This window comes from Chanodichthys erythropterus, chromosome 11 (assembly GCF_024489055.1).
Source record: "Chanodichthys erythropterus isolate Z2021 chromosome 11, ASM2448905v1, whole genome shotgun sequence".
Lineage (NCBI taxonomy): Eukaryota > Metazoa > Chordata > Actinopteri > Cypriniformes > Xenocyprididae > Chanodichthys > Chanodichthys erythropterus.
The window spans coordinates 56,877,030-56,890,290 of record NC_090231.1 but is presented as its reverse complement, the minus strand read 5'-3'; the positions used below and the strand labels follow the sequence as shown (position 1 = coordinate 56,890,290).

Sequence of the window (13,261 nt, the reverse complement as noted above, 5' to 3'; positions counted from 1 at the left end):
ATTTTAATTAATCCCAAAAAGAAGTTTGTGTGCTGTCTTTTTGTTCAGAAATCATAGTATATAAAAAGTAAATATGAATTAAATGGTGGTTGTCGTGATCAGATACTGGTGACACCTGAACCTAATAATTGAGTATTACATGTTCCCATGACAACTGATGGTCAGGAAACAATTGGTAAATGGCAGTTCCTGACACTATAAAAAGTCCATTTTACTATCACTAATGTGTGTTGGGGTGCAAGTATGTTTTTTATGATTTTGTAGTGGTGTTGCTGAGGTGGTTAGTTGCTGATTCTAGGCTGGACATGGAGGGTACCACTATCCGACTCTTAAGGTATGATGTTCAATTGTAGTGTTTGGTATTTGTTTGTCTTATTTACTTTAAAGCAAAAAGTGTCTAACAAGGTTTGGTTTTTTTTTTCTTCCCTTTTTTCCCCTCAGTTTTTCTCTGGCACTTCTCAGTCTTTGTGTCCATGGCCTTATTGGAAGTGGTAAGGTTTATTCAGGCTAATTCTATAATTTGTTGGTCAACATGTCTGGTTCAAACCTCAACCCCCCCCATCTTTTTTTTTTTTTTTTTAAACATTCTTTCTTAGTTGCTGGCTCTGTCAGGATTGGAGGTTATCCTGTATACAATGAGGCTGGTCTCCCCATGCAGGATGTGAAACCACAGAGTTCCTATAGCTGGTATGGCCATGAAAATGTATCGGATCCCATTAGTCCTCAAAGATCTAAGAATATCACTTACAGTGCCACACAAGTTAAGGGTGTGTATAGCAGTGTAAGCTATAGTCCTCAAAATGGCTCTTCTGGTCTTGGCCCAATGACTAATGTGTACAAGCCTGACTCTGATGCTAGAAGTCAAGTTCAAGAATCTCTAATGTCTTCAGCTGGAAGTGGTAGTATTGTACCCATTGCAGTGGCCACAGAATCAGAAAGTATGAGCATTGGGTCTCTACGCAAGCCAGCGCAGCTCAACTATCAAACTTTAGTGGAGTCTAGTAGTGAATCTGTGGCATCTAGTAGCCAGCAACTAGTGCAGACCAGCTCCCAGTCCAGTGGCCAATTAGTGCAAGTCCGCTACCAGTCTTCGGTGCAGCCCATTGTCAAGCCTCATAAAAGTAGACTTCAAGTTGGTTCCAGGTTATTTTCTGGTACCAGGCCAGTGCAGACTTCAAGTTCCACCTTTTTTGTAAAGCCTTTGCAGCAAAGCAGTGAGTCCTCACAACCCAGCTACCAGTTCGGACCAGGCCGCTATGGACTTGTGCCATTGCTCAGTGGGCAGCAACTAGTGCAGTCAAGCAATGATTCCACGGTTCAGCCTAATGTGCAACTAACACAGGCAAGCTACAAACCTGTGGCCCTGCTCGGCCTCCAACAATCATCTCAAGCCAGCAGCCAGAACTTTGAACAAGCCGTCTCTCAATCTGTGGACCAGTCCAGTGATCTGCCATCAGCACAAGCCAGCCACCAGTCTGTGGACCAGTCCAGCGTCCAAGCCCAATCCAGCTCACAGTCTGTTGACCAGTCCAGCGTCCAAGCCCAGTCCAGCTCACCGTCTGTGGACCAGTCCAGCGTCCAAGCCCAATCCAGCTCACAGTCTGTGGACCAGTCCAGCGTCCAAGCCCAATCCAGCTCACAGTCTGTGGACCAGTCCAGCGTCCAAGCCCAATCCAGCTCACAGTCTTTGTCTCAGCCAGATGGCCAACAACCAGGGCAGGCCCTTTACCCATCTGTGTCCCCACCCAGTGGTCTGCCATCAGCCCAAGCCAGCTACCCATCTGTGGTCCAGCCCAGTGGCCTGCAGTCTGCACAAGCCTCTTACCAGTCCGTGTCCAGGCCCAGTGGCCCACAACCAGGACAGGCCAGCTACCCATCTGCTCTCCAGCCCAGTGGTCTGCAATTAGCACAAGCCAGCTACCCTTCTGTGGTCCAGCCCAGTGGCCTGCAGTCAGCACAAGCCAGCTACCCATCTGTGTCCCAGTCCACTGGCCTGCAGTCAGCACAAGCCAGCTACCCATATGCTGTCCAGCCCAGTGGCCCACAACCAGGACAGGCCCTCTTCCAGTCTGTGTCCAGGCCCAGTGGCCCACAACCAGTACAGGCCCTCTTCCAGTCTGTGTCCAGGCCCAGTGCCCTGCAGTCAGCACAAGCCAGCTACCCATCTGTGGTCCAGCCCAGTGGTCTGCCATCAGCCCAAGCCAGCTACCCTTCTGTGGTCCAGCCTAGTGCCCTGCAGTCAGCACAAGCCAGTTACCCATCTGCTGTCCAGCCCAGTGGCCTGCAGTCAGCACAAGCCAGCTACCCTTCTGTGGTCCAGCCTAGTGCCCTGCAGTCAGCACAAGCCAGCTACCCATCTGTGGTCCAGCCCAGTGGCCTGCAGTCTGCACAAGCCTCTTACCAGTCCGTGTCCAGGCCCAGTGGCCCACAACCAGTACAGGCCCTCTTCCAGTCTGTGTCCAGGCCCAGTGGCCTGCAGTCAGCACAAGCCAGCTACCCTTCTGTGGTCCAGCCTAGTGCCCTGCAGTCTGCACAAGCCTCTTACCAGTCCGTGTCCAGGCCCAGTGGCCCACAACCAGGACAGGCCATCTTCCAGTCCGTGTCCAGGCCCAGTGGCAAACTAGCACAAGCCAGCTACCCATCTGTGTCTCAGCCCAGTGGCCCACAACCAGGACAGGCCCTCTTCCAGTCTGTGTCCAGGCCCAGTGGCCCACAACCAGGACAGGCCCTCTTCCAGTCTGTGTCCAGGCCCAGTGGCCCACAACCAGGACAGGCCCTCTACCAGTCTGTGTCCAGGCCCAGTGGCCCACAACCAGGACAGGCCCTCTTCCAGTCTGTCAAGCCTGGTGGTCTGCAGTCTGCACAAGCCTCTTACCAGTCCGTGTCCAGGCCCAGTGGCCCACAACCAGGACAGGCCCTCTTCCAGTCCGTGTCCAGGCCCAGTGGCACACAATCAGGACAGGCCCTCTTCCAGTCTGTCAAGCCTGGTGGTCTGCAGTCAGGACAAGCCAGCTACCCATCTGTGGTCCAGCCTAGTGCCCTGCAGTCAGCACAAGCCAGCTACCCATCTGTGGTCCAGCCCAGTGGCCTGCAGTCTGCACAAGCCTCTTACCAGTCCGTGTCCAGGCCCAGTGGCCCACAACCAGGACAGGCCCTCTACCAGTCGGTGTCCAGGCTCAGTGGCCTGCAGTCAGCACAAGCCAGCCACCAGTCTGTGGACCAGTCCAGTGGTCTGCCATCAGCCCAAGCCAGCTACCCTTCTGTGGTCCAGCCTAGTGCCCTGCAGTCAGCACAAGCCAGTTACCCATCTGCTGTCCAGCCCAGTGGCCTGCAGTCAGCACAAGCCAGCTACCCATCTGTGGTCCAGCCCAGTGGCCTGCAGTCTGCACAAGCCTCTTACCAGTCCGTGTCCAGGCCCAGTGGCCCACAACCAGGACAGGCCCTCTACCAGTCTGTGTCCAGGCCCAGTGGCCCACAACCAGGACAGGCCCTCTTCCAGTCTGTGTCCAGGCCCAGTGGCCCACAACCAGGACAGGCCATCTTCCAGTCCGTGTCCAGGCCCAGTGGCAAACTAGCACAAGCCAGCTACCCATCTGTGTCTCAGCCCAGTGGCCCACAACCAGGACAGGCCCTCTTCCAGTCTGTGTCCAGGCCCAGTGGCCCACAACCAGGACAGGCCCTCTTCCAGTCTGTGTCCAGGCCCAGTGGCCCACAACCAGGACAGGCCCTCTTCCAGTCTGTGTCCAGGCCCAGTGGCCTGCAGTCAGCACAAGCCAGCTACCCTTCTGTGGTCCAGCCTAGTGCCCTGCAGTCAGCACAAGCCAGCTACCCATCTGTGGTCCAGCCCAGTGGCCTGCAGTCTGCACAAGCCTCTTACCAGTCCGTGTCCAGGCCCAGTGGCCCACAACCAGTACAGGCCCTCTTCCAGTCTGTGTCCAGGCCCAGTGGCCTGCAGTCAGCACAAGCCAGCTACCCTTCTGTGGTCCAGCCTAGTGCCCTGCAGTCTGCACAAGCCTCTTACCAGTCCGTGTCCAGGCCCAGTGGCCCACAACCAGGACAGGCCATCTTCCAGTCCGTGTCCAGGCCCAGTGGCAAACTAGCACAAGCCAGCTACCCATCTGTGTCTCAGCCCAGTGGCCCACAACCAGGACAGGCCCTCTTCCAGTCTGTGTCCAGGCCCAGTGGCCCACAACCAGGACAGGCCCTCTTCCAGTCTGTGTCCAGGCCCAGTGGCCCACAACCAGGACAGGCCCTCTACCAGTCTGTGTCCAGGCCCAGTGGCCCACAACCAGGACAAGCCCTCTTCCAGTCTGTCAAGCCTGGTGGTCTGCAGTCTGCACAAGCCTCTTACCAGTCCGTGTCCAGGCCCAGTGGCCCACAACCAGGACAGGCCCTCTACCAGTCGGTGTCCAGGCTCAGTGGCCTGCAGTCAGCACAAGCCAGCCACCAGTCTGTGGACCAGTCCAGTGGTCTGCCATCAGCACAAGCCAGCTACCCATCTGTGGTCCAGCCCAGTGGCCTGCAGTCTGCACAAGCCTCTTACCAGTCTGTGTCCAGGCCCAGTGGCCTGCAGTCAGCACAAGCCAGCTACCCTTCTGTGGTCCAGCCTAGTGCCCTGCAGTCAGCACAAGCCAGCTACCTATCGGTTTCCAGGCCCAGTGGCCCACAATCAGGACAGGCCCTCTTCCAGTCTGTCAAGCCTGGTGGTCTGCAGTCAGGACAAGCCAGCTACCCATCTGTGGTCCAGCCTAGTGCCCTGCAGTCAGCACAAGCCAGCTACCCATCTGTGGTCCAGCCCAGTGGCCTGCAGTCTGCACAAGCCTCTTACCAGTCCGTGTCCAGGCCCGGTGGCCCACAACCAGGACAGGCCCTCTACCAGTCGGTGTCCAGGCTCAGTGGCCTGCAGTCAGCACAAGCCAGCCACCAGTCTGTGGACCAGTCCAGTGGTCTGCCATCAGCCCAAGCCAGCTACCCTTCTGTGGTCCAGCCTAGTGCCCTGCAGTCAGCACAAGCCAGTTACCCATCTGCTGTCCAGCCCAGTGGCCTGCAGTCAGCACAAGCCAGCTACCCATCTGTGGTCCAGCCCAGTGGCCTGCAGTCTGCACAAGCCTCTTACCAGTCTGTGTCCAGGCCCAGTGGCCTGCAGTCAGCACAAGCCAGCTACCCTTCTGTGGTCCAGCCTAGTGCCCTGCAGTCAGCACAAGCCAGCTACCTATCGGTTTCCAGGCCCAGTGGCCCACAATCAGGACAGGCCCTCTTCCAGTCTGTCAAGCCTGGTGGTCTGCAGTCAGGACAAGCCAGCTACCCATCTGTTGTCCAGACCAGTGGCCTGCAGTCAGCACTAGCTCGTTACCAGTCTGTTCAACAAGCAGGACAGGCCAGCTACCAGTCTTTCTCCCAATCCAGTAGCCAGCAGCCAGCACAAATCCACTACCAATCTGTGTCCCAGCAGCCTGGATTCCAGGTCTTTTCTGTACCAGATCAGTCAAGTTATAGGTCTCATTCCAGTCTTGGTTCCCAGTCTCTAGAGCAACCCAGTAATGTGCCTCTTTCTTCAAGCTATGAGTCTGCAATGTCTTTCAAGCCTGGCTTACAAGATCCAGCACCTCCACACTTTCAGACTACTCAAAACGAGCGTTCATCTCTAGGCATATTGAGGTTGCAACAAGTGAAGTCTTAGCTGCTTTTTCTTAATTTGGTGTTTTGCGCTTGTTTTTCAAAAATAAATAATTTATAAAATGGGTTTGTTTGGTGTCTTTCTACTGGGAAGTCTATTTTGGCCTGAAAGTCTTTATTGTTTGCTACATTAACGTGACATCTGCTTTTCTTTTTTTTTTTTTTAAATGCCCCGTTTACATCTGGTAAGATTGTTTTGGTGGTTCTGATCAAGTGGATTATTCTAAATACAGTGATAGAGTCTAAAATGTTTTGCACTCGTCTACTTTCAACCACTTCCAGAGGTAGTCAAATGCATTTGATTGGTTTGCTTTTGTTATAAATGGGGTTTACAAATGCTTGAAATACTAGAAAACGCAACCATGTGAGTCTTATTAGAGAGGAAATTATAACAAACAAATACACTGAATAGGCTACAAATTGAAATTTCACTTTTCTGTTCCACAATCTCCTATGGAACAAATATATAGGAATATACTGCAAAATGCAATATAATGCATTATATGGGAAATTAGTGCTTATTTTTCAATATATGCATTGGCCATATATTGATACAAAATATTTATGAAGTCAAATAGACAAATAGGATAGTTTTATCCTTTTGTGTACATATATTGCACATGTTCCCATATAAATTTGACCATATTGTACACAAATACATATACACATTCATGGAGTGAGTTGCAATCAGTGGTTACAACAGACATCTAGTTCCCAGCATGCTTTGCTTCTGATTGTTAAAGGAGAGTAAATGTTAAAATGGAGTGCTATTTAATGTGTTTTGCTCAATATTGATATAGTGGGGAGATCTGTTAGTGTTTAAAGATATTTTATTTTGGATTTTAAAAGGTTTTCTGGTATATGAGTTTTTGGGGTTACCATTGTGCTGAAGAGTAGAGCCTGTGGTTAGGTTGACGATCGGCTGAACATTAAGACTATAAAAACTTAATTTAAAAAGTAACGGCTGTGCACGCTATAACAATGATAGTCTCTTTGGTAGAAACTTTAGTACATGCAGGTGTGCTTTTGTTAACTTACTTGAAAATATGAAATATTTAAAATGTAAATAATTATAAAATATAACAAATGTATTAAATAATATATTTTTACCATATTTGTGTTTATACCTCATGAGTAAATATATCCACAATATATAATGCATGGAGTACCATATCTGATAACATATAAATCTATATATTATGAAGTATATTACTGAATAAAATTACATACATTATGATATATTAGTAAATATATTATCACATATTTTTCAATATATGAAAAGTGGCAATTCCTTTAAAAAATGTTTTGTCGGTGCTGAACGCAGGCCAGATTAATGCTATTAATCTTATGAACAGTCAGCATAGTACTGCTCCCTAAAATGTATTCTGACTTCAAATAGAATCAAAATTAATGTATTTTAATTAATCCCAAAAAGAAGTTTGTGTGCTGTCTTTTTGTTCAGAAATCATAGTATATAAAAAGTAAATATGAATGAAATGGTGGTTGTCGTGATCAGATACTGGTGACACCTGAACCTAATAATTGAGTATTACATGTTCCCATGACAACTGATGGTCAGGAAACAATTGGTAAATGGCAGTTCCTGACACTATAAAAAGTCCATTTTACTATCACTAATGTGTGTTGGGGTGCGAGTATGTTTTTTATGATTTTGTAGTGGTGTTGCTGAGGTGGTTAGTTGCTGATTCTAGGCTGGACATGGAGGGTACCACTATCCGACTCTTAAGGTATGATGTTCAATTGTAGTGTTTGGTATTTGTTTGTCTTATTTACTTTAAAGCAAAAAGTGTCTAACAAGGTTTTTTTTTTTTTTTTTTTTTTTTTTTCCTTTTTTCCCCTCAGTTTTTCTCTGGCACTTCTCAGTCTTTGTGTCCATGGCCTTATTGGAAGTGGTAAGGTTTATTCAGGCTAATTCTATAATTTGTTGGTCAACATGTCTGGTTCAAACCTCCCCCCCCCCCCCCCATCTTTTTTTTTTTTTTTAAACATTCTTTCTTAGTTGCTGGCTCTGTCAGGATTGGAGGTTATCCTGTATACAATGAGGCTGGTCTCCCCATGCAGGATGTGAAACCACAGAGTTCCTATAGCTGGTATGGCCATGAAAATGTATCGGATCCCATTAGTCCTCAAAGATCTAAGAATATCACTTACAGTGCCACACAAGTTAAGGGTGTGTATAGCAGTGTAAGCTATAGTCCTCAAAATGGCTCTTCTGGTCTTGGCCCAATGACTAATGTGTACAAGCCTGACTCTGATGCTAGAAGTCAAGTTCAAGAATCTCTAATGTCTTCAGCTGGAAGTGGTAGTATTGTACCCATTGCAGTGGCCACAGAATCAGAAAGTATGAGCATTGGGTCTCTACGCAAGCCAGCGCAGCTCAACTATCAAACTTTAGTGGAGTCTAGTAGTGAATCTGTGGCATCTAGTAGCCAGCAACTAGTGCAGACCAGCTCCCAGTCCAGTGGCCAATTAGTGCAAGTCCGCTACCAGTCTTCGGTGCAGCCCATTGTCAAGCCTCATAAAAGTAGACTTCAAGTTGGTTCCAGGTTATTTTCTGGTACCAGGCCAGTGCAGACTTCAAGTTCCACCTTTTTTGTAAAGCCTTTGCAGCAAAGCAGTGAGTCCTCACAACCCAGCTACCAGTTCGGACAAGGCCGCTATGGACTTGTGCCATTGCTCAGTGGGCAGCAACTAGTGCAGTCAAGCAATGATTCCACGGTTCAGCCTAATGTGCAACTAACACAGGCAAGCTACAAACCTGTGGCCCTGCTCGGCCTCCAACAATCATCTCAAGCCAGCAGCCAGAACTTTGAACAAGCCGTCTCTCAATCTGTGGACCAGTCCAGCGTCCAAGCCCAATCCAGCTCACAGTCTGTGGACCAGTCCAGCGTCCAAGCCCAATCCAGCTCACAGTCTGTGGACCAGTCCAGCGTCCAAGCCCAATCCAGCTCACAGTCTGTGGACCAGTCCAGCGTCCAAGCCCAGTCCAGCTCACCGTCTGTGGACCAGTCCAGCGTCCAAGCCCAATCCAGCTCACAGTCTGTGGACCAGTCCAGCGTCCAAGCCCAATCCAGCTCACAGTCTGTGGACCAGTCCAGCGTCCAAGCCCAATCCAGCTCACAGTCTGTGGACCAGTCCAGCGTCCAAGCCCAATCCAGCTCACAGTCTGTGGACCAGTCCAGCGTCCAAGCCCAATCCAGCTCACAGTCTTTGTCTCAGCCAGATGGCCAACAACCAGGGCAGGCCCTTTACCCATCTGTGTCCCCACCCAGTGGTCTGCCATCAGCCCAAGCCAGCTACCCATCTGTGGTCCAGCCCAGTGGCCTGCAGTCTGCACAAGCCTTTTACCAGTCCGTGTCCAGGCCCAGTGGCCCACAACCAGGACAGGCCAGCTACCCATCTGCTCTCCAGCCCAGTGGTCTGCAATTAGCACAAGCCAGCTACCCTTCTGTGGTTCAGCCTAGTGCCCTGCAGTCAGCACAAGCCAGTTACCCATCTGCTGTCCAGCCCAGTGGCCCACAACCAGTACAGGCCCTCTTCCAGTCTGTGTCCAGGCCCAGTGGCCTGCAGTCAGCACAAGCCAGCTACCCATCTGTGTCCCAGTCCACTGGCCTGCAGTCAGCACAAGCCAGCTACCCATATGCTGTCCAGCCCAGTGGCCCACAACCAGGACAGGCCCTCTTCCAGTCTGTGTCCAGGCCCAGTGGCCCACAACCAGTACAGGCCCTCTTCCAGTCTGTGTCCAGGCTCAGTGGCCTGCAGTCAGCACAAGCCAGCCACCAGTCTGTGGACCAGTCCAGTGGCCTGCAGTCTGCACAAGCCTCTTACCAGTCTGTGTCCAGGCCCAGTGGCCCACAACCAGTACAGGCCCTCTTCCAGTCTGTGTCCAGGCCCAGTGCCCTGCAGTCAGCACAAGCCAGCTACCCATCTGTGGTCCAGCCCAGTGGCCTGCAGTCTGCACAAGCCTCTTACCAGTCCGTGTCCAGGCCCAGTGGACCACAACCAGGACAGGCCCTCTACCAGTCGGTGTCCAGGCTCAGTGGCCTGCAGTCAGCACAAGCCAGCTACCCATCTGTGTCCAGGCCCAGTGGCCTGCAGTCAGCACAAGCCAGCTACCCATCTGTGTCCAGGCCCAGTGGCCTGCAGTCAGCACAAGCCAGCTACCCATCTGCTCTCCAGCCCAGTGGTCTGCAATTAGCACAAGCCAGCTACCCTTCTGTGGTCCAGCCTAGTGCCCTGCAGTCAGCACAAGCCAGTTACCCATCTGCTGTCCAGCCCAGTGGTCTGCAATTAGCACAAGCCAGCCACCAGTCTGTGGACCAGTCCAGCGTCCAACATAAATACCAATCCAGCTCGCAGACTGTGTCCAGGCCCAGTGGCCCACAACCAGGACAGGCCCTCTTCCAGTCTGTGTCCAGGCCCAGTGGCCTGCAGTCAGCACAAGCCAGCTACCCATATGCTGTCCAGCCCAGTGGCCCACAACCAGGACAGGCCCTCTTCCAGTCTGTGTCCAGGCCCAGTGGCCCACAACCAGTACAGGCCCTCTTCCAGTCGGTGTCCAGGCTCAGTGGCCTGCAGTCAGCACAAGCCAGCCACCAGTCTGTGGACCAGTCCAGTGGTCTGCCATCAGCCCAAGCCAGCTACCCTTCTGTGGTCCAGCCTAGTGCCCTGCAGTCAGCACAAGCCAGCTACCCATCTGTGGTCCAGCCCAGTGGCCTGCAGTCTGCACAAGCCTCTTACCAGTCCGTGTCCAGGCCCAGTGGCCCACAACCAGGACAGGCCATCTTCCAGTCCGTGTCCAGGCCCAGTGGCAAACTAGCACAAGCCAGCTACCCATCTGTGTCTCAGCCCAGTGGCCCACAACCAGTACAGGCCCTCTTCCAGTCTGTGTCCAGGCTCAGTGGCCTGCAGTCAGCACAAGCCAGCCACCAGTCTGTGGACCAGTCCAGTGGCCTGCAGTCTGCACAAGCCTCTTACCAGTCTGTGTCCAGGCCCAGTGGCCCACAACCAGTACAGGCCCTCTTCCAGTCTGTGTCCAGGCCCAGTGCCCTGCAGTCAGCACAAGCCAGCTACCCATCTGTGGTCCAGCCCAGTGGCCTGCAGTCAGCACAAGCCAGCTACCCATCTGTGTCCAGGCCCAGTGGCCCACAACCAGGACAGGCCCTCTTCCAGTCTGTGCCCAGGCCCAGTGGCCTGCAGTCAGCACAAGCCAGCTACCCATCTGTGTCTCAGCCCAGTGGCCCACAACCAGTACAGGCCCTCTTCCAGTCTGTGTCCAGGCCCAGTGGCCCACAACCAGTACAGGCCCTCTTCCAGTCGGTGTCCAGGCTCAGTGGCCTGCAGTCAGCACAAGCCAGCTACCCATCTGTGTCCCAGTCCACTGGCCTGCAGTCAGCACAAGCCAGCTACCCATATGCTGTCCAGCCCAGTGGCCCACAACCAGGACAGGCCCTCTTCCAGTCTGTGTCCAGGCCCAGTGGCCCACAACCAGTACAGGCCCTCTTCCAGTCGGTGTCCAGGCTCAGTGGCCTGCAGTCAGCACAAGCCAGCCACCAGTCTGTGGACCAGTCCAGTGGTCTGCCATCAGCCCAAGCCAGCTACCCTTCTGTGGTCCAGCCTAGTGCCCTGCAGTCAGCACAAGCCAGTTACCCATCTGCTGTCCAGCCCAGTGGCCTGCAGTCAGCACAAGCCAGCTACCCTTCTGTGGTCCAGCCTAGTGCCCTGCAGTCAGCACAAGCCAGCTACCCATCTGTGGTCCAGCCCAGTGGCCTGCAGTCAGCACAAGCCAGCTACCTATCTGTTTCCAGGCCCAGTGGCCCACAACCAGGACAGGCCCTCTACCAGTCGGTGTCCAGGCTCAGTGGCCTGCAGTCAGCACAAGCCAGCTACCTATCTGTTTCCAGGCCCAGTGGCCCACAACCAGGACAGGCCCTCTTCCAGTCCGTGTCCAGGCCCAGTGGCAAACTAGCACAAGCCAGCTACCCATCTGTGTCTCAGCCCAGTGGCCCACAACCAGGACCGGCCCTCTTCCAGTCCGTGTCCAGGCCCAGTGGCCCACAACCAGGACAGGCCCTCTTCCAGTCTGTCAAGCCTGGTGGTCTGCAGTCAGGACAAGCCAGCTACCCATCTGTGGTCCAGCCCAGTGGCCTGCAGTCTGCACAAGCCTCTTACCAGTCCGTGTCCAGGCCCAGTGGCCCACAACCAGGACAGGCCCTCTACCAGTCGGTGTCCAGGCTCAGTGGCCTGCAGTCAGCACAAGCCAGCCACCAGTCTGTGGACCAGTCCAGTGGTCTGCCATCAGCACAAGCCAGCTACCCATCTGTGGTCCAGCCCAGTGGCCTGCAGTCTGCACAAGCCTCTTACCAGTCCGTGTCCAGGCCCAGTGGCCCACAACCAGGACAGGCCCTCTACCAGTCGGTGTCCAGGCTCAGTGGCCTGCAGTCAGCACAAGCCAGCCACCAGTCTGTGGACCAGTCCAGTGGCCTGCAGTCAGCACAAGCCAGCTACCCTTCTGTGGTCCAGCCTAGTGCCCTGCAGTCAGCACAAGCCAGCTACCTATCTGTTTCCAGGCCCAGTGGCCCACAATCAGGACAGGCCCTCTTCCAGTCTGTCAAGCCTGGTGGTCTGCAGTCAGGACAAGCCAGCTACCCATCTGTGGTCCAGCCCAGTGGCCTGCAGTCTGCACAAGCCTCTTACCAGTCTGTTCAACAAGCAGGACAGGCCAGCTACCAGTCTTTCTCCCAATCCAGTAGCCAGCAGCCAGCACAAATCCACTACCAATCTGTGTCCCAGCAGCCTGGATTCCAGGTCTTTTCTGTACCAGATCAGTCAAGTTATAGGTCTCATTCCAGTCTTGGTTCCCAGTGTCTAGAGCAACCCAGTAATGTGCCTCTTTCTTCAAGCTATGAGTCTGCAATGTCTTTCAAGCCTGGCTTTCAAGATCCAGCACCTCCACACTTTCAGACTACTCAAAATGAGCGTTCATCTCTAGGCATATTGAGGTTGCAACAAGTGAAGTCTTAGCTGCTTTTTCTTAATTTGGTGTTTTGCGCTTGTTTTTCAAAAATAAATAATTTATAAAATGGGTTTGTTTGGTGTCTTTCTACTGGGAAGTCTATTTTGGCCTGAAAGTCTTTATTGTTTGCTACATTAATGTGACATCTGCTTTTCTTTTTTTTTTTTTTTTTTTTTAAATGCCCCGTTTACATCTGGTAAGATTGTTTTGGTGGTTCTGATCAAGTGGATTATTCTAAATACAGTGATAGAGTCTAAAATGTTTTGCACTCGTCTACTTTCAACCCCTTCCAGAGGTAGTCAAATGCATTTGATTGGTTTGCTTTTGTTATAAATGGGGTTTACAAATGCTTGAAATACTAGAAAACGCAACCATGTGAGTCTTATTAGAGAGGAAATTATAACAAACAAATACACTGAATAGGCTACAAATTGAAATTTCACTTTTCTGTTCCACAATCTCCTATGGAACAAATATATAGGAATATACTGCAAAATGCAATATAATGCATTATATGGGAAATTAGTGCTTATTTTTCAATATATGCAT

General features: G+C 52.0%; 2 protein-coding genes and 1 long non-coding RNA gene across 3 annotated transcripts; all 3 read left to right on the top strand.

The window, feature by feature from the left end:
• The first annotated feature begins 245 nt into the window (after positions 1–245).
• Positions 246–694, top strand: LOC137030640 (uncharacterized). The gene is made up of 3 exons (XR_010896445.1): positions 246–334; positions 442–491; positions 597–694. It is a non-coding gene; the product is annotated as an uncharacterized lncRNA (long non-coding RNA).
• Positions 695–823: 129 nt separating this feature from the next.
• On the top strand, positions 824–5,680 carry LOC137030793 (fap1 adhesin-like). Its single transcript, XM_067401226.1, has one exon. The coding sequence runs from the start codon at positions 824–826 to the stop codon at positions 5,678–5,680; it is 4,857 nt and encodes a 1,618-aa protein (XP_067257327.1).
• Positions 5,681–7,752: 2,072 nt separating this feature from the next.
• LOC137030792 (fap1 adhesin-like) lies at positions 7,753–12,720 on the top strand. Its single transcript, XM_067401225.1, has one exon. The coding sequence runs from the start codon at positions 7,753–7,755 to the stop codon at positions 12,718–12,720; it is 4,968 nt and encodes a 1,655-aa protein (XP_067257326.1).
• Positions 12,721–13,261: the final 541 nt, after the last annotated feature.